General features: G+C 43.2%; 1 protein-coding gene across 1 annotated transcript; it reads left to right on the top strand.

Moving 5' to 3' along the window:
• The first annotated feature begins 229 nt into the window (after positions 1-229).
• On the top strand, positions 230-16,296 carry LOC138786568 (complement component C9-like). Its single transcript, XM_069963553.1, has 8 exons — positions 230-264; positions 959-1,097; positions 2,290-2,505; positions 5,704-5,944; positions 7,101-7,229; positions 8,583-8,761; positions 12,683-12,911; positions 15,991-16,296. The coding sequence occupies exons 1-8, from the start codon at positions 230-232 to the stop codon at positions 16,161-16,163; spliced, it is 1,341 nt and encodes a 446-aa protein (XP_069819654.1). The 3' UTR covers positions 16,164-16,296.
• The last annotated feature ends 2,503 nt before the right edge of the window (positions 16,297-18,799 follow it).

Below are 18,799 nucleotides of genomic sequence, written 5' to 3'. Positions count from 1 at the left end.
CATACAGAAAAGGAAGGAAGTGTGCATCCACAATATGGCCACTCCTATAAGACAAGAGAGAAAACAAAGTGTGTGCCTCCAATATGCCCCACCCCCCCATACAGATAATACAGAAAAAGTGTGAGTCTTCAACATGGCTGCCCTTATACAGAGAATACAGGAAGGAAGTGTGTGTCTCCAATATGGCCGCCGATATACAGAGAATACAGGAAGGAAGTGTGTGTACAATATGGCCACCCCTATAAGACAAAATAAGAAGCAAAGGTGTGTCTCCAATATGGCTGTCCCTATACAGATAATACATGAAGGAAGTGTGTGTACAATATGGCCACCCCTATACAGATAATACAGGAGGGAAGTGTGTGTCTCCAATATGGCCACCCCAATACAAACAATACAGTAAGGAACTGTATGTCTCTAATATGGCCGCCCCTATACATATAATACAGTAAGGAACTGTATGTCTCTAATATGGCCGCCCCTATACATATAATACAGGAAGGAAGTGTGTGTCTCTAATATGGCCACCCCTATACAGACAATACAGGAAGGAAGTGTGTGTACAATATGGCCACTCCTATACAGATAATACAGGAAGGAAGTGTGTGTCTCCAATGTGGCCGCCCCTATACAGATAATAATATACAGGAAGGAAGTGTGTGTCTCTAATATGTCCACCCCTATACAAACAATACAGGAAGCAAGTGTGTGTATCTAATATGGCCACCCCTCTACAGACAATACAGGGAGGAAGTGTGTGTCTCCAATATGGGCGCCCTCGCCCCTATACAGACAATACAGGAAGAAGGTGTGTGAGTCTCCAATATGGCCACCATATCAAAAGACATTCCCTATAATACAGGAAGTCAAATGCTTCGCTTCATCTTACGTCTACAATTTTCTCTTATAGAGAATATTATGTTTATTTTGTTAATTTCTTTTTTTTTTTTCATTTCAGTTATAATGTTCTTGGGATGGAAATAAAGAGAAACCCCTTCGATAATGAATATTTCAATGGGATATGTGATCGCATCCGTGTTGGAAACACCAGGACCTATTACCGCAAGTCATGGAATGTGGCTGCTCTCGTATATCAGGTAACAGCTATCTCTTTATAGTGAGAATACCTCGTAGTACTTTATATTAAACCTTGAGCAGTCGCCAATTAGTTAAGAGGACAGTATAATCTTGCAGTCTAATGTCAGATATGGCTGAATATCACGGACTGTAGGCTAAAACCAAAATGAGTTCTCTGCAACGGTGTAAGGGGCAGTTTTGCATTAAAAAAGACTGCTAATAATAAAAAAAATTATAGTGGTTTACCCAACTTGCCCAAAAATGGCTAAAATTAGCTTAGTACTTCTATAATCATAGCCTATCCATAGGAAAGTCTTTTGATATCCGATCAATGGGGGGGTCTGACTCCTGACGATGAGCAGAATAAGGGGGCAGCGGCACCTGTGAGTGAAGTCAATGGGGCAAGCAGCACTACCTGTAAGCCACCATTGAAAGTACGGAACTATGCTGAGCATGAGAGTCATTGCTCCATTTGGTCAGCTGATTGGAAGGAGTTCCAAGAGTCGGCCCCCTATAGATCAAATATTGATAGCCTACCTTTAACATTTGTCTGATATGAACCCAGACAAACCATACAAATCTACTACTACCTACCACCAAAGATTAGGTTTGGTTCATGCTATGATTGCGACACAAGATTGTGATAATGAAGACCATGTCCGGCAACTGTGACAACTCGTCCATTGAGATGTCCTTTCTGCAGGATATGGCTGTAGAGATGTAGATGAAGGGAGGGGGTAGCAGTCACACACAATCCCTGGTGCCATAGAGCATGCAAAAACCCTTCTGCCATATAAGAAGACTCCAGTATTATACATGGCACTTATAGGTGGGACCTTGGTACACATTTTACATTGGGTCCTGGAGGCTTCAAAGTATAACTCTGGTGTCATGTCATTGTGTCATAATCACAAAATAATAGAGGGTCAGGATAAGGTGACTTGCTTACTGGCTCAACATCTAATGAATGGCATTCAGCTCTACCAGTCACGAATGGGAATGTGCCTTTGGTTGCCCTACTGGAATAGCTGGGTTTACCAGAAGGGGGTCTTCATGTCAGTAGGAAGGACAATGACCACCTGTTTTGTTTGCCTAGGGATCCAAAATACCTTGTCGCTGATTGTGACAATGACCTGGGGGTTTATAATCTGAGATGAAATTGTGAGTTTAAGAGTAACTTTTTTTTTTAACAATTTATTTCTCCATCTCCAGATCAATGGCCATAGATCTTTTACCACTGAAACCTATGAAGATGCTGTGGATGTACTCACTAAGATTTTGAAGGAGAAGACCCAGGAGAATGAGATCTTCATTTCTACAAAAGTGACACCATCCGAGTATAATGATACCACAATCACTGGAATTGTAGGACGAAAAACCTCCAGAAATGAAAGTATTCAGACCATTAAAGAATATGCCATGAAAGAGGTAAAAATTAGTGATGAGCGAGCATGCTCGTTTGAGCTCGGTACTCATTCGAGTATTAGGGTACTCGATGGTACTCTTTACTCGGACGAGCTTCTCGCGATACTCGAGAAAATGGCATCATCCTTTTCCTGTAAGTTTGGGCGCAATTTCTCAGCCAATCAACATGCAGGAGACGCTTTGGTACATCCTGCGATGATGTGGGACCCATACATGTCGTTAGCAGCGATTGGTTGGCCAGATCAGATTACCTGGGCATATAAAAATCTGGGCCGGTGGCGCTCGGCTAATATACATGCTGAAAAAGATTAGGGACAGAGCTGCTGCTTGTCAGAGAGAGCGTTAGGGAGGGAATTAGCATTCCTGTAGGCAGGGATACTATAGAAAGAACCCAACAGCCCTTGTAAGGGCTTAAAATCTTTATTTTTTTGGAGTACTCCTGACTGCTGGCTGGGACTTGTAGTGCAGCTACCACGATCTTAGCTGCACACTGTGGTGATCGACTGCTGCCAGAAACAGTGATAGGAGGGGAATTAGCGTTCCTGTAGGCAGGCATACTAGAGAAAGAACCCAACAGCCCTTGTAAGGGCTTAAAATCTTTACTTTTTTTTATTACTCCAGACTGCTGGCTGGGACTTGAAGTGCAGCTACCTTGATCTTAGCTGCACACTGTGGTGATCGACTGCTAGCAGAAAGGGGACAGCAGGTGGTGCATACAGACCCCAAAGTCCCCAGTACTATTATATTATTTTGTGGCTGGTGCTGCTGCTTTTGTACATTGCATTGCTGTGATTTGTAGTACAAGTGTATAGAACCTCACTGCTCATTGTCCTGTGTAACAGGTGGCATACACCATAAAGCACCACTTACACACAGACTATACGACAACCTCCAAAAACTAGTGTGACTAGTATCTTTTGTCATCTGCAGCCAGTCTGCAGGGTTGCTTCCTTTTTAAGTTCAGCCATATCCAACCTCACTGCTCATTGTCCTGTGTAACAGGTGCCATACACCATAAAGCAGCACTTATACACAGACTCTATACGACAACCTCCAAAAACTAGTGTGACCAGTATCTTTTCTCATCTGCAGGGTTGCTTTATTGACCACCAGGCTGTTGCCCAGAATTTGGCATAATGGTGTGATTAGGCAGCCTCAGAGGCATCCATGCCTGCTGCCCCTGCTGATTCCTGTCCATTTCCGCAATTTTTCCATCATTTTCTGAGGTTGACAGGTTCTCACACAACCTTCCCTGGGCCGAGCTTGGGTCCCCTGCAAAAATGCTTGAGTCTCCCATTGACTTCAATGGGGTTCATTACTCAAAATGAGCACCCGAGCATCGGGAAATATTTTTCTCGAGTTTGGGGGAGTTTGGGAAGTTGATGGAACATCCATCGGCCACCATGATGATCAAAAGATTACTTACCAACTATTAATGTTGGAGAAACACCTTCCATGACCTTTAGCCGGTCACCATGGGTGTACATTTTCTTCATTTCATGGATCTTCAGCATCTTTTTTTTGATGAGGTGTAATGCCTGGAGTAGTGGATCCACTGGACCGTCACCAGCGATGGCACTAACCTCACCAGGGAGCGGAGTCTAAGGGGCCGCTGGCTTTCACCAGAGCTCGCCGCAAGGCGGGATGGACTTGCTGCGGCAGGTGACCCCCAGGTCGCTACCCCTGGCTTGGTTGCTAGTGACGGCAGGCGAGGCGTGGCAGGAGCAGTAGGCAGGAGATGGTGCAGGCAGAGGATAGTAGACGTGCTTGCAGGTGGCAGACAGGACTCAGGAACAATGGGAAGGCAGCGGGCAAGGACTAGGGACAAGGACTGAAGACAAGAACAAGGGACAAGGACTAACGTCAGGGACAACAGGGAGCTGGGCCAAACGCTATGGGAAGCATATAGAGGCTCCAACACCTGTAGTGGGGCAGGGTTGGAATTTATAGGGAGTGATTGTGTGCAACACCAATTAGGGGCGGACTGGCCCTTTAAAACTGAGACAGCCGGCGCGCGCGCCCTAGGAGGCGGGGGCGCGCGCCGGCCGGCACAGACGGAGACAGGAGCGGAGGAGAGGTGAGGCGCCCCCAGGGGCCGAACTAGCAGCAGCGCCGGGTCCCTGCACAAGGACCCCGGCGGCTGCATGGGGCAGGAGGAGGTCGCGGCGGCGGCCCGGAACACGGGACGCCGCCGCGCCCGTGACATGAGGTTCATAAACAAATCCAAGATCCATTGGATGTATTTTCTAGAACATGATAAAATAGGCTCAGCTCTGGTGAACCATAAGGCCTCTTACATGTATAACAACATAGGGACTTCAGGAGACCCCTTCAAAACTTTTTTCCCATATAAGGCACAACCTATACAAATTTATCAAGGACATTAAAGCTTACTAGTATTCCAATCTACATAGAGCAGTCACCAGCCATAGCTGGTTGCTTCCAGCCATATCAATCTTATTTCCTTCTTAACCAAGAGCTCCAACAAACATTTTATTTTGTTAGGAAAGAACCTGCAAGATGAAGAAGCAGCCAGAGGAATGTTTTTCTCTTCTAATCTTCTCCTTTCTTGTCTTTTGCATCCAACCTATTCCTAATGAGGGTTATTCCATCAGGAGAACTTTGTCCATCTACCCTATGAGGCCGTGAAGACATCTTACACTCATATGGACATCCCACCCTTGTTGTCCAGAGAAGAGTGGTGTTAAGTGAACTGCATGAAAGTCTCCAGGTTTGGCAACTTCTCTGAACCTGAACGCTCTTCATTTAACTCGCTTCATCTGGAGAAGTTGGAGGCAGCCTTGGGACTGTCTGGAAAACATGAATACAGCCTGTATCTGTGTCCAGGTTTTCCAGAACTCCCTAGGGCGGCATCCAACTTCTCCAGTCATGAGGAGTTAAATGAGCTTTACGGTTCAGAAAAGTTGTCGAACCTGGACACTTTCATGAAATTTACTCAACACCACTCTTCTCTGGACAATAAGGGTGGGATGTCCACATGAGTGTATGATGTCTTCACGGCCTCACAGGGTAGATGGACAAAGTTTTCCTGATGGGATAACCCTCATTAGGAATAGGTTGCATCAGAAAGAGAAGAAAGGAGAAAATAAGAATGATGAGAAGTATAGGGATTGGTGTCAGCCATTGTGCATCATTTGGGGGGGAGAGAAATTCATTATTTTCTATTTTCATTTTTCGTAGAACAAACAATTTTTAAGGGTTACGGCATCTGTGCAGCTGGGGACTTTCCAAATGAGAACTAGAGCCCAAGTATTATCGACAACATTCATTGAAGACTTGAACAACCTCCCGTCCTCCTACCAAAAGGCAGAATATTTAGCCTTTCTGGAGATGTATGGAACCCATTATCCGGAGTCCGGAATCATTGGAGGGAAATATGAACTTGTCTTTGTGTTGGACTCCACAGCAATGAAAAGTAAAGGTAAGGTATGGCGTAATGCAGTGTTGCAGTGACAGCATATCATATAAGAAGCTGTAGTTTTGCAACAACTGATTAGCCATGGATTAAGAAACATCATAGTCATAACAGATCAGACCAGGCAAACATGAACCCTGTTACCAGCTTTAATAAACTGTCCCCAATGCATCTAAAAAAATAATAAAAACTAGCTTAAAAGTCTCTGGCTGTTTTGTATTTACAGCTCCTATATAGATTTATGTGTCTCCATGGTAACAGACTACAAACAAGCCCTGCAGTCTGATCATGTAACCCCCTTCCACATTTATGCTACCTCTTACTAACATGTTAGGTTAGCCAGAAGTAGAGAATCAGAAAGTACGACTGCAGAATCAGACTACACTGGATTTATTGTCTGTTACCATGGAAATATATGAGCTTGCATGGAAATATTAGCAAATTTTTTTGTATTGTTTCATTCCTATTTTGTAAAATTGTGTATAGTGTTTGTTTTTGTTTTGTTTTTTTTTATCTTCAATAGAGTCAGGTTATGTTCACCCACAGTAAAATAATACCATAATATGGCCATAATATTGAGCAAAAATACACCTGTTTTTTCAGTGTAGTAATGTGCTTCGTTTAAAGAGGATGTACCATCAGGTACATCCACTTGAATTTAACACACCGATAGAACGGCGCCGTCATGGGGAAGCCGGGGCCACGGTCCGCTTTTCAAACCGCGGCCCGGTTCCCGTGTACGGCGCCATTCTATGCACGGGTCCTGGGCCGGTGTTCAAGTACTGGAGGCGGGCCGGCCTGCCCCCAGTGGGAGGGAATTCCCTCCCCTCTGACACGGCTCCATTGATTCTAAAGTTATGTTAAATTCAAGAGGATGTACCTGATGGTACATCCTCTTTAAGTCTATGAGGAATTAGTCATTAGTGCACAACACTGTGCAGAAAAACTGCAGTAATTGAGTATGGGCATAAAAATAATGAACATGCTCATTATTTATGACCTGTTTGTGCAAAAAACAGCCATTTTTTTTACCAGTTCAGTTTTATTTTTACAGCTGTTATTCTTTAGCCATTCTTTTGCAATTTTTTAAAGTTATATAATACTGCTAAAAAAAATTTGTGTGAACACAGTCTACATGAATTGTGTTTATCTGCCCTTTCAGAGGTCACCACCAGCTCCGTGGCGCAGTGCCTTGGATACAATGCCGACATAATTGTGCAAAGGAATGGGATCGATGTTTCAGATAAATTGACAGGATCAGATTGTGAAAAGATTTTAAGGAACACACAAGGTAAGTTTCTCCAGAAAAAAAAATACTATAGAGCTGTCCTTACACATTTTTTTAAGGTTGAATATAATGAGTGACTACAAAATCATAAACTGCATAAATAACGCCGCCAGACAGTACATCTTCTTCTGTATATCTTCTTTTAGTATAGAAACACACATGTCTGACCACCGCAACATGGAGTTATAAATATTAGCAAAATAAAGAATTTCTTAACATGAAAAAATAAATTGTCCCTTAAAGGGAATGTATCACCTAGGTTTTTTTTGTTTGTTTTTTACTGATTAGAGACAGATGCTGAAACATGTTCTTTTTCCTAATTTGTTTCTATTTTCAATGCTAATTTTATTTATTTCGTATTATGTACATTATTATAGAGGCCACCATCTTGCCTTAAAAGAGAAATCTGTTATACAAATACCCAATGTACACTTATTACAGAAAATGCTTATAAAGTGCCTTTTTTCCCTGCACTTACAACTACATCAAGGCTTCACTTCCTGGATAAAAGTGTGATGTCACTTCCTGGATAATATGGTGATGTCACTTCCTGGATAAAATGGTGATGTCACTTCCTGGATAACATGGTGATGTCACTTCCTGGATAACATAGTGATGTCACTTCCTAGATAACATGGTGATGTCACGACCCAACTCCCAGAGCTGTGTGGGCTGTGGCTGCTGGAGAGGATGATGGCAGGGGGACACTGAGGGACACAGGGCACTGGAGGGACACTGAGCATCCCCCTGCTATCATCCTCTCCAGCAGCCACAGCCCGCACAGCTCTGGGAGTCAGGTTGTGACATCCCCATGTTATCCAGGAAGTGACATCACCATGTTATTCAGGAAGTGAAGCCTTGATGCAGTAATAAGTGCAGGACAAAAGTAATTTATAAGCCTTTCCCATAATAATTGTATATTGGGGATTTTTATAACTTTTGGGGGGCAATACAATACTTCAATAAAAATTTCGCCAGACTTCTCCTTTAATTGTTGTTAATGGCATTTAGTGATATTCTATACAGCAAGCCCCATGTGCATGGACAACAAAACACAGGACCTGTTCTTTTGACATGAATAGTAATTGTTAGTGAGCATGCTCTGGAGGTCAATCCACGGGGGAGGCTGAACAGTGAGCTTCATCTATTGTCTCCCTTATTTACTAGTGTCATCTTTCACTTTACAGCAGCCTCCTCTTTAGCATCACAGACAGAACAGGAAGTCTAAGCCTTGTTTTAGAGCCCTATTAATGAAGCAATAATCCGCCATTGCAATACAAACCATTCTATGTCCCCTCCCTTTTTTTTTAACTTATTTTTTATTGAAGTATTTTTAAAATTTTTACTATACCATAGGGGAAGCGCAAAGCTCTCCTGTGATTGAGAAAGTTGTCTCATTTGTGGAGGGAGGAACCATAGAGTTTGCCCCATTGCTAGAAGAGAAGCTGTCCCGAAGGAGCGGCGGCGTTCACGTCCAACACTTTGTGAAATGGGCGTCTTCCTTAGTGGATGCCCCGGGTATAATAAAGAGGAAGGTAAGAAAATGGACAAAAAGTTAAAAGGCTAATGTGGCGGGGAAAAAAAATTCAAATCAACTGGTTCAGGAAGTTATACAAATTTGTAAATTACTTATGATAAAAAAAATCTCAATCTTTCTAGTACTTACCTGCTGCTGTATGTCCTGCGGGAAGTGGTGGATTCTTTCCATTCTGACACACTGCTGTCCAGAGCAGTAGCAAATCCCCATAGAAAACCTCTGCTGCTCTGGACAGTTCCTGACATGGACAGAGGTGGCAGCAGAGAGCAGTGTGTCATACTGGAAAGAATACACCCCTTCTTGCAGAACATACAGCAGCTGATAAGTACTGGAAGACTGGAGATTTTTTTTTTTTTATAGAAATAATTTACAAATCTATATAACTTTCTAGGGGTGCACACCTTTAAAACTCTAATTTTATTCGATTTCCTAAGAACACAAAAGAACCCCACAAAACAGAAAACAAGTACAGTACAATCCGTATTTACACCAGTCCACAATTCAGCTTAAACTACACAGTCCCAGCCGGGATGTATGGAAAAAAAACCGGTTGTTTCTCACCAGTCTGTCGTCCCGTAGTCTCGCTGGTATCTCCTCAGTAGACAGTGCCAATAACAGGTTGTGACCAATCAGGAGTTAAATTTTAACCCTAATACGCCCTTGTTGTGTGTGCGTGTTGGTCACTATCCCTTCTCGCACAGGGAACTGTCGGGGCACTCGCCCTAAAAAGGGCGACCCCTGCCCCGATCTACCCTTTGTTCAGTCCCTGTTATACCCTGTATTCACTCCCAACGTGTCACGTTTCCTCTGGGTAACCAAATTCATCAGGGGAAAACACCAAATCGGGTATCAAACACTAATGTAAATTTAAATCAAAATACATGAAAAATACAAAACTCTAAAGCAATTGAAAAATCTGGTAAGAGTACCTCTATACTTGCACAGTGGTGCTAAACTGTCTTATTGCCTACATTGCATGGCCTCACCTAAAGTGTTATAATACTCTGTGGCTATTTACATAAAGTGCAAATGCATCTACCAGCTATACAGATATACAACATCTATTAGTCTTAGATGTTGTATATCTGTATAGCTGGTAGATGCATTTGCACTTTATGTAAATAGCCACAGAGTATTATAACACTTTAGGTGAGGCCATGCAATGTAGGCAATAAGACAGTTTAGCACCACTGTGCAAGTATAGAGGTACTCTTACCAGATTTTTCAATTGCTTTAGAGTTTTGTATTTTTCATGTATTTTGATTTAAATTTACATTAGTGTTTGATACCCGATTTGGTGTTTTCCCCTGATGAATTTGGTTACCCAGAGGAAACGTGACACGTTGGGAGTGAATACAGGGTATAACAGGGACTGAACAAAGGGTAGATCGGGGCAGGGGTCGCCCTTTTTAGGGCGAGTGCCCCGACAGTTCCCTGTGCGAGAAGGGATAGTGACCAACACGCACACACAACAAGGGCGTATTAGGGTTAAAATTTAACTCCTGATTGGTCACAACCTGTTATTGGCACTGTCTACTGAGGAGATACCAGCGAGACTACGGGACGACAGACTGGTGAGAAACAACCGGTTTTTTTTCCATACATCCCGGCTGGGACTGTGTAGTTTAAGCTGAATTGTGGACTGGTGTAAATACGGATTGTACTGTACTTGTTTTCTGTTTTGTGGGGTTCTTTTGTGTTCTTAGGAAATCGAATAAAATTAGAGTTTTAAAGGTGTGCACCCCTAATATATTGATTTAACCTACCGTAAGGGTGAAGAATTTTTTGTCTGTGGTGAAGACACAGATATTGGTTTATTGTTTTTTTTATATAACTTTCTGACAACAGTTGATTTGAAATTAGTTTTTTTCATTGGAGTGCTGCTTTACGCTCCAAAATTAAATATTGCACTGTTCTACAGCCCAGTAAACCATTTTGATACCAAAAAATTCTAAACATACCAGTCCTCAAAGCAAAATCTGATATGTGTCAATTTATTGTAATAAAATGTAATAAAAAAAAAAAAAAAAAATATATATATATATATATATATATATATATATATATATAATAAAAATAAAAAAAAAATAAAATCTTAAACCTGAAGTGTCTTTCTGTCTAGTCCAGGATAAAATACTCATAAACACATTAAAAGCATAAACCATACAAATACATAAGCCCCAGGGCCCTTATAGTACAATAGATGAACACAGAGGGTTAGGGAATGCGGTACAAAAGCATATGAAAACACAACAAAAAGAAAACACAACAAAACATAAAGGTGTAAAAGTGTATAAAACAACTAGATACTGATATAAATAGCCATATAGTCGTTGTACTGCAATGCTTCAAATATATAATCAGCACAAAAAGTGGTAGAACTGGTCTTTTGGTTCAGACCAAGAGGGGGATTCCCATCATCCTCTCACTGACTTGCAGTAGAATCACACAGTGAAAGCAGGCAGATGGGGGTAGTAGTCCTGGCTCACTGGACTGATCCCACTTTGTTGTTAAAATTCAAAAGTCAGTTCGTTTGTAGATTACGATCCAAAGTAAATGAACTCCTTGTGTGGAGTGTATAGTTATTAGACGCGTTTCGAAGCTGCTAGCTTCTTCCTCAGCTGCTAGCCACTGAGGAAGAAGCTAGCAGCTTCGAAAAGCGTCTGGAAGCCACCTAACATTGGCCTACACCCCTCAACAGTCACCTGAACATACCCCTGGATGTATGCCCCATCTCTCTAAGTCTGGGAGGAGCTGGCTCAACAGTGACTTTGTCTACTGCACTACTGGCAGCAGAGCCACGCTTTGACACAGACCAGGAACAAGACTGGTGACGTCACCGTATTCACCGTGGGCAGACCGGGACGCCGGTGACCCCGGAGAAGACGCAGATCCTGTATGGGATCAGTTTGGTGCACATGCACCAAACTATGTGAATGTGTATAAATCCTCCCCTATGACAACAAACAGTGAGATCCAGTGCTTGCAGTACATCTCAGATCCAGTGCTTGCAGTACATCTCAGATCCAGTGCTTGCAGTACATCTCAGATCCAGTGCTTGCAGTACATCTCAGATCCAGTGCTTGCAGTACATCTCAGACAGAACACCAGGGATCAGTGATATCTATTATACTGGTCTAATAACTATACACTCCACACAAGGAGTTCATTTACTTTGGATCGTAATCTACAAACGAACTGACTTTTGAATTTTAACAACAAAGTGGGATCAGTCCAGTGAGTCAGGACTACTACCCCCATCTGCCTGCTTTCCCTGTGTGATTCTACTGCAAGTCAGTGAGAGGATGATGGGAATCCCCCTCTTGGTCTGAACCAAAAGACCAGTTCTACCACTTTTTGTGCTGATTACATATTTGAAGCATTGCAGTACAACGACTATATGGCTATTTATATGAGTATCTAGTTGTTTTATACACTTTTACACCTTTATGTTTTGTTGTGTTTTCTTTTTTCTTCCATTTGTTTTCATATGCTTTTGTACCGCATTCCCTAACCCTCTGTGTTGATCTATTGTACTATAAGGGCCCTGGGGCTTATGTATTTGTATGGTTTATGCTTTTAATGTGTTTATGAGTATTTTATCCTGGACTAGACAGAAAGACACTTCAGGTTTAAGATTTTTTTTTTTATTATTATTATATATTTATATTTATTTTTATTACATTTTATTCCAATAAATTGACACATATTATCAGATTTTGCTTTGAGGACTGGTATGTTTAGAATTTTTTAGTTACTGTGTACATTGGATGGTGTATTCCAGTTAACCTCAGCCAAATCAGATACAGGTGAGCTGCACCTTAGATCGTTACTGTCCTCATTTTGATACCAAGTTTTGATATTTGTATTTTTTTTTCTTATTTTTTTACCCTTTTTTATGTTATGTTTCTCTCCGTAGCTTGCTCCCATTTACAACCTGGTTCCTCTTAACCTAAGAGACGCCTCTATGAAGAAAAAGAACCTGGAGCGAGCCCTTGAAGACTACAGGGATGAATATAGCGTGTGTAAATGTCAGCCGTGTCAGAACGGAGGTACGCTGGTGCTGCTCAACGAGGAGTGCATGTGTAAGTGCTCGCTGGAGTATACTGGCCTGGCCTGCGAAAAGAAGAAGCATGAGCAGCTTAACAGTAAGTGAAGTCATTTTACATACATTTTTACATACTCACCTGCCCTGATCCCCCGCATCTGCCATTCTGATGGCTCCCAGTCCCTATTTCTTCTTAGGAAGAAATTACCAGCACAGAAGGACATCCTTCAGCTTGTGAAACATAATAGCCATAGATCTATTTGATCAATGCTTCTTAAAGGGGTATTCCAAGATAAAATAACTTGTCCGCTATCTACAGGATAGGGGACAAGAGATCGCTCCCGTCTTGACCTATTACATGGGTCAAGACGACCTGATCAGCCAATAAATGAGTATTTGCCTATGTATCCATATTGATCATGTGACAGGGAGCTGTGGGAGACAACCCTGTGTAGACTTCTGTCTCGTTCTAATCAATCAGGGTCTGAGAACCCCCGGCCCATCAACCGATAAAAATATCTGTCTCTATGACAGTGCCCATTAACCCCTTCCCGCCAAATCACGCACCGGCTTGCCCTATTCTGCATAGCGTTCCGGCAGATGGACGTGCTGGTACGTCACAGGGATGAGGGGATTAGTTGGGGGGGGGGGGGGTTCCCGCCGCAACTGCCGAGATCTCCAAACCGAGCCCGGATCTCGGCAGTTAACCCTAAAGGTGCTGCGATCAGTGCTCCGGCCACCAGCCTATCAGGGGGTAGCGCCATGGATGGGTAATCTACTTATCCATCCATGGCACCCCCTGCAGGCTACCCCCCCCCCCGTCCGCCACTGCCCCATCCCCCGCCCGCTGCTACGCTTCAGCAGCAGTACTGACAGAGCGAGAGCCATTGGCTCCCTCCCTGTCAGTCACTCTTGTGGCCACACTTCCTGCGGTCTCAAGAAGCTGCTCTCTCACTCTCGCCGTATCTAGGACCGGGTGCCCGACACCGTCCAGCTCCTGCCCTGACCATGTAATCGGCGCTCCCTCCGCCTCCCCTCCCCTACAGACCCCAGTGATCTCCTCTGCGTTGACGGCAGCAGCTCCCCCTGCGCGGATCTCACTTGCATATCTATCAGACGGATCCTCCAGCAGGACGGTTATGACATCATCACCCCGGCTGGAGAGGAGAGAGGAAGACCGGGGCCAGGATTAGGTGAGTATATTGGTATTGGGTTTGTTTTGTTTTCTTTTGTGTTCAGGCAATGCAGGGGGACTATGGGGGTAATGCAGGGTGTCCCCATATACTGTGCCCCTTTCCCCTGTATTATCAGTGATGTTACATAGGACTGCAAGTGACAGCTACTACATTATCTGTACTCAGAGATATCACTGTGCTATCTGTGCTGTTACATAGGACTGCAGGTGACATCTACATTATCTGTACTCAGAGATATCACTGTGTTATCCGTAGTGTTACATAGGACTGCAGGTGGCATCTACTACATTATCTGTACTCAGAGATATCACTGTGTTATGTGTGGTGTTACATTGGGGGAGTGCACAGGGGGGCTATATAATATTGGGGAGAGCACACGGGGGGGGGCGCTATATACTATTGAGGGAAACGCACAGCAAGGGGGCTATATATTATTGGGGAGAGCACAGGGGAGCTATATACTATTGGGGAGAGCACTGGGGGTCTATATACTATTGGGGGAGCGCACAGCAAGGGGGCTATATACTATTGGGGAGAGCACAGGGTGGGCTATATACTACTGGGGATAGCGCACAGGGGGCTATATACTTCTGGGGTAGCACACAGGGGGTCTATATACTACTGGGAAGTGTGCACAGGGGGGCTATATACTACTGGGGGAGCACACGGGGGGTCTTTGTACTAATGGGGGAGTGCACAGAAGGGCTGATTATAACTGGAGGAGCACATGGGGGTCTATATACTACAGGGACACCTTAAAACTATGGAGGCACAGAGGGGTGTAACTATGTAGGGGTACAGAGGGGTGTGACTACTGTATAGGGGTACAAGGGACCTAACTACTGTATGTGTTGGAGCCTAAAATATTTGTCTGGCAGATTCCAGAGAGAAGATTCACATCCGGGGGAGACTTATAGGTGGCCCAGGCTGGATGGAGAGAGAAAGAAAAGGTGACAGATTCTGATCGGAGAAGACGCCCCCGGTGAGTCACTGGATGTAACTGCACTCTGTTATAGGGTCTGTAGTGAAGGGGTCATGATGTGGCGGTATTATGTAATGGTATCATTGTGATATCTTTGTTTTGTTCAGTGCAGTTTTCATTTAATCACTGTATGGTGGTAGGAGGGTTATAAGGTAACTACTGTATGTATTGGGGCTCTTGATACAGTGTGGGGGCAAATTTAGTACATTATACCATGTGCCGAAAACGAAGGGGGGGGGGGGGGGCACTCTTGAAGGCTGTGCACCGGGCCCACCAATGTATTAAAACAGCCCTGAATCAGGCAATTACATAGTGAAGTCCCCATGGTGGGACAATAAAATAAAGTGTAAGAAAAAAAACCACACGCTTAAAAAAAATAAATAAAGTAAATTTCACATATAATCCCCATAGCCCCCAATAAAATAATAAATGTTGGGGGGGAAATAAAAAGCACACATATTTAGTATGGCCACATGCATAATGACGCTGGCAATAAAATTACAATTACATTATACCAGCGCTGTGACCTCATAAATTTTAAAATGAGAAAATGCCCATTTTGTCATTTTTTCATTAAAAAAATTGCATTTTTTCGTAAAGATTTTTTTTTGCATATCGGTCAAAATTTACTAGTAATCTACACTATGTAGGTTACTGGTAACAGTAAGTACAATATGTCACAAAAATAAATCTCAGAACTCAAAAGAAAAGTTAGTGCATCACGTAGCTACAACCGCATAAAGTGAGACAGGTTGGATTAAGAAGAATGAGCACTGGTTCTGAAGGCCAAAATCAATCCAGTCCTGAAGGGGTTACAAAATATCCCAAACCTTCCCTGCTGTGACATCAACCACGTACAGCCCACATGCCATTAATATAGCATTTTCGTGTATATGGTGGAACTTAAAAGAATCGTTCTGATGTTTTAAGAGGTTACGCTGATGACCTATTGTGGAACGTTACCTTGGCCTTCTATAGTTACTGATCCATTCTACTTCTAGGTGCACCTAAGAATATTGATGGAAGATGGAGCTGCTGGAAACCCTCATCTACTTGTGTAAATGGAGAAGAAATAAGAACCCGAACTTGTAACAACCCGGCACCACAACTGGGTGGAAAACCTTGTCCGGGAGAAAGTAAAAAAGCAGTTCCATGCCAAATCAGCCATACCTAGACACAGTTAGCCAATGTTATCCCCCTTGATCCCAACAATCGGGGATCAGCGCTTGTTATCTGGAGCTCATTGGGACTCCTACTCTGTTACTCTTTATATGTAACTGGGGATGATACTGAATTCTATCTATACAGCAGCCTGTGTCTCTTTTAATCATAGATCATGTAGTAGTGATTAACTGAAATACATTTTCCAGTTTACTGATGTATCGTTAATGAGCGTAATGGTTGTAATATCGACTGATCCCCAGCCTGGACCCCAGACTGATACATTGTACATAGCTAGTCCTGCTCTCAGCTGAGAAGTGATACAATTGTATCCAGTCTAGACAATGCTCTGTGAGCTCTACAGCCTGGACTCTAGACTGATACATTGTACATAGCCAGTCCTGCTCTCAGCTGAGAAGTGATACAATTGTATCCAGTCTAGACAATGCTCTGTGAGCTCTACAGCCTGGACTCCAGACTGATACATTGTACATAGCTAGTCCTGCTCTCAGCTGAGAAGTGATACAATTGTATCCAGTCTAGACAATGCTCTGTGAGCTCCACAGCCTGGACTCCAGACTGATACATTGTACATAGCTAGTCCTGCTCTCAGCTGAGAAGTGATACAATTGTATCCAGTCTAGACAATGCTCTGTGAGCTCTACAGCCTGGACTCCAGACTGATACATTGTACATAGCTAGTCCTGCTCTCAGCTGAGAAGTGATACAATTGTATCCAGTCTAGGCAATGCTCTGTGAGCTCTACAGCCTGGACTCCAGACTGATACATTGTACATAGCTAGTCCTGCTCTCAGCTGGGAAGTGATACAGTTGTATCCAGTCTAGACAATGCTCTGTGAGCTCTACAGCCTGGACTCCAGACTGATACATTGTACATAGCTAGTCCTGCTCTCAGCTGAGAAGTGATACAATTGTATCCAGTCTAGACAATGCTCTGTGAGCTCTACAGCCTGGACTCCAGACTGATACATTGTACATAGCTAGTCCTGCTCTCAGCTGAGAAGTGATACAATTGTACCCAGTCTAGACAATGCTCTGTGAGCTCTACAGCCTGGACCCCAGACTGATACATTGTACATAGCTAGTCCTGCTCTCAGCTGAGAAGTGATACAATTGTACCCAGTCTAGACAATGCTCTGTGAGCTCTACAGCCTGGACCCCAGACTGATACATTATATATAGCTAGTCCTGTCCATGTTGAAGAGAAACATACCAATACTTTCCTCATTTGTGTAATACCACCGTATACTGTCTGACATATTTTTATGCAAAGTAGGTATCAGGGATTCATTGCTGATATTTCAGATTTATTTTTGAAATGATCAAATAGAGCATCTACAAGAATTTCCTTATGTCACCATCTTCAAAAAGTTTCTTCCTCTTCGTTCCTAGCTGTGACTTACGGAAGAGGTCTGAGTTGTTTTTCTCCTCAGGCCTTGACAAACGTAGCCAGCGCAGAGGCAACAAGTAAATAGGAAACACCACACTTACGCCGTTTTTTCTCCTTCATTGATATTTTTGAGTCAGTGTCAAAAATTTCTTTCTATGGTGTTTTTCTCCAACCAAGTTGTGCTTTTCCTCCATAGACCACAATAGGATAAAAATGGCTAAAAAAAAGAGCATTTGGAAATGTGTGCAGGCATATTCATGGTGTTTCTTCCCCTAACATTCTATAATAGAAATTCTTGAATGACATGATAAAAGACTTGAGAAAAAAAATTACTCATATATTAACACACACTATTGTGGAGAAAATGGCACAAAAACTGCATCATGACAGAAGAGGAAAAAAAGTCACTGCATGATTCAAAAACACCTTGCAGTTAAAGGGATATTCCACTCAAACATAATTTTTCATATGTTGCTGGTGAGACTAACAATTCCTTCCATACTTATTATTATCTATTCAGTCTCCTTCCCCCAATTCAGAGCTGCTGCTTTCTGCTGAAAACACAAAAATCTGTGAGCTTTTCTCTCTGTCTCCCCCTCCTCCCCCCTCCCTTCTGAGACAGCTGATGTAAACAATTCCCTGACAGGCATTTTTTTTGCAACATTGTAGTTTCTTTGTAATGCCGGGATCGTTAATCACAGTGAGTTTATTAGCAACTTGACCTCCGAATAACAGATAAGTGAGATGGTGTTCCTGACAAGAGAGAGTTACCACCGGGCCTGGCCCTTGTGGACAGGTACCTGCTCCTGGCAGAGATGGCCAGCTCCTGCCCAAGATAGCCTTCTAAAAACTTAGGAGGGGCAACTACCATCCAAAGGACTCAACTTGTCTATGTCTGGGGTGACCACATTCTAAGAAATATTTGTCAGGACTATCCCCAGTGGTGGCAAGAAGCAGCTAACCACACTAGTACACACCATAGCATCATCATACATCCCACACATGACATATAACACTAGTACACCCATGTATTCCACCATCTCCCAACATACTGCCTGTAGACTCTCAGCTTCCAGATCGGTGTTTGAAACCTCTGCGCTTGGCACTCAGGATCTAAATCCTTTGGAGCCCAGAACCCAGACTCACCTCCAGACCATGGGTATCAAACAGCTCAATTATCTCATCGACGAGGAGACCACAGAGGCCATCACCTGCCGGACCCCTGACCACTGCAGCAC

Source organism: Dendropsophus ebraccatus, chromosome 3 (assembly GCF_027789765.1).
Source record: "Dendropsophus ebraccatus isolate aDenEbr1 chromosome 3, aDenEbr1.pat, whole genome shotgun sequence".
Taxonomy (NCBI): domain Eukaryota; kingdom Metazoa; phylum Chordata; class Amphibia; order Anura; family Hylidae; genus Dendropsophus; species Dendropsophus ebraccatus.
The sequence above is the reverse complement of the archived record's forward strand: the minus strand, read 5'-3'. Positions and strand labels throughout refer to the sequence as shown.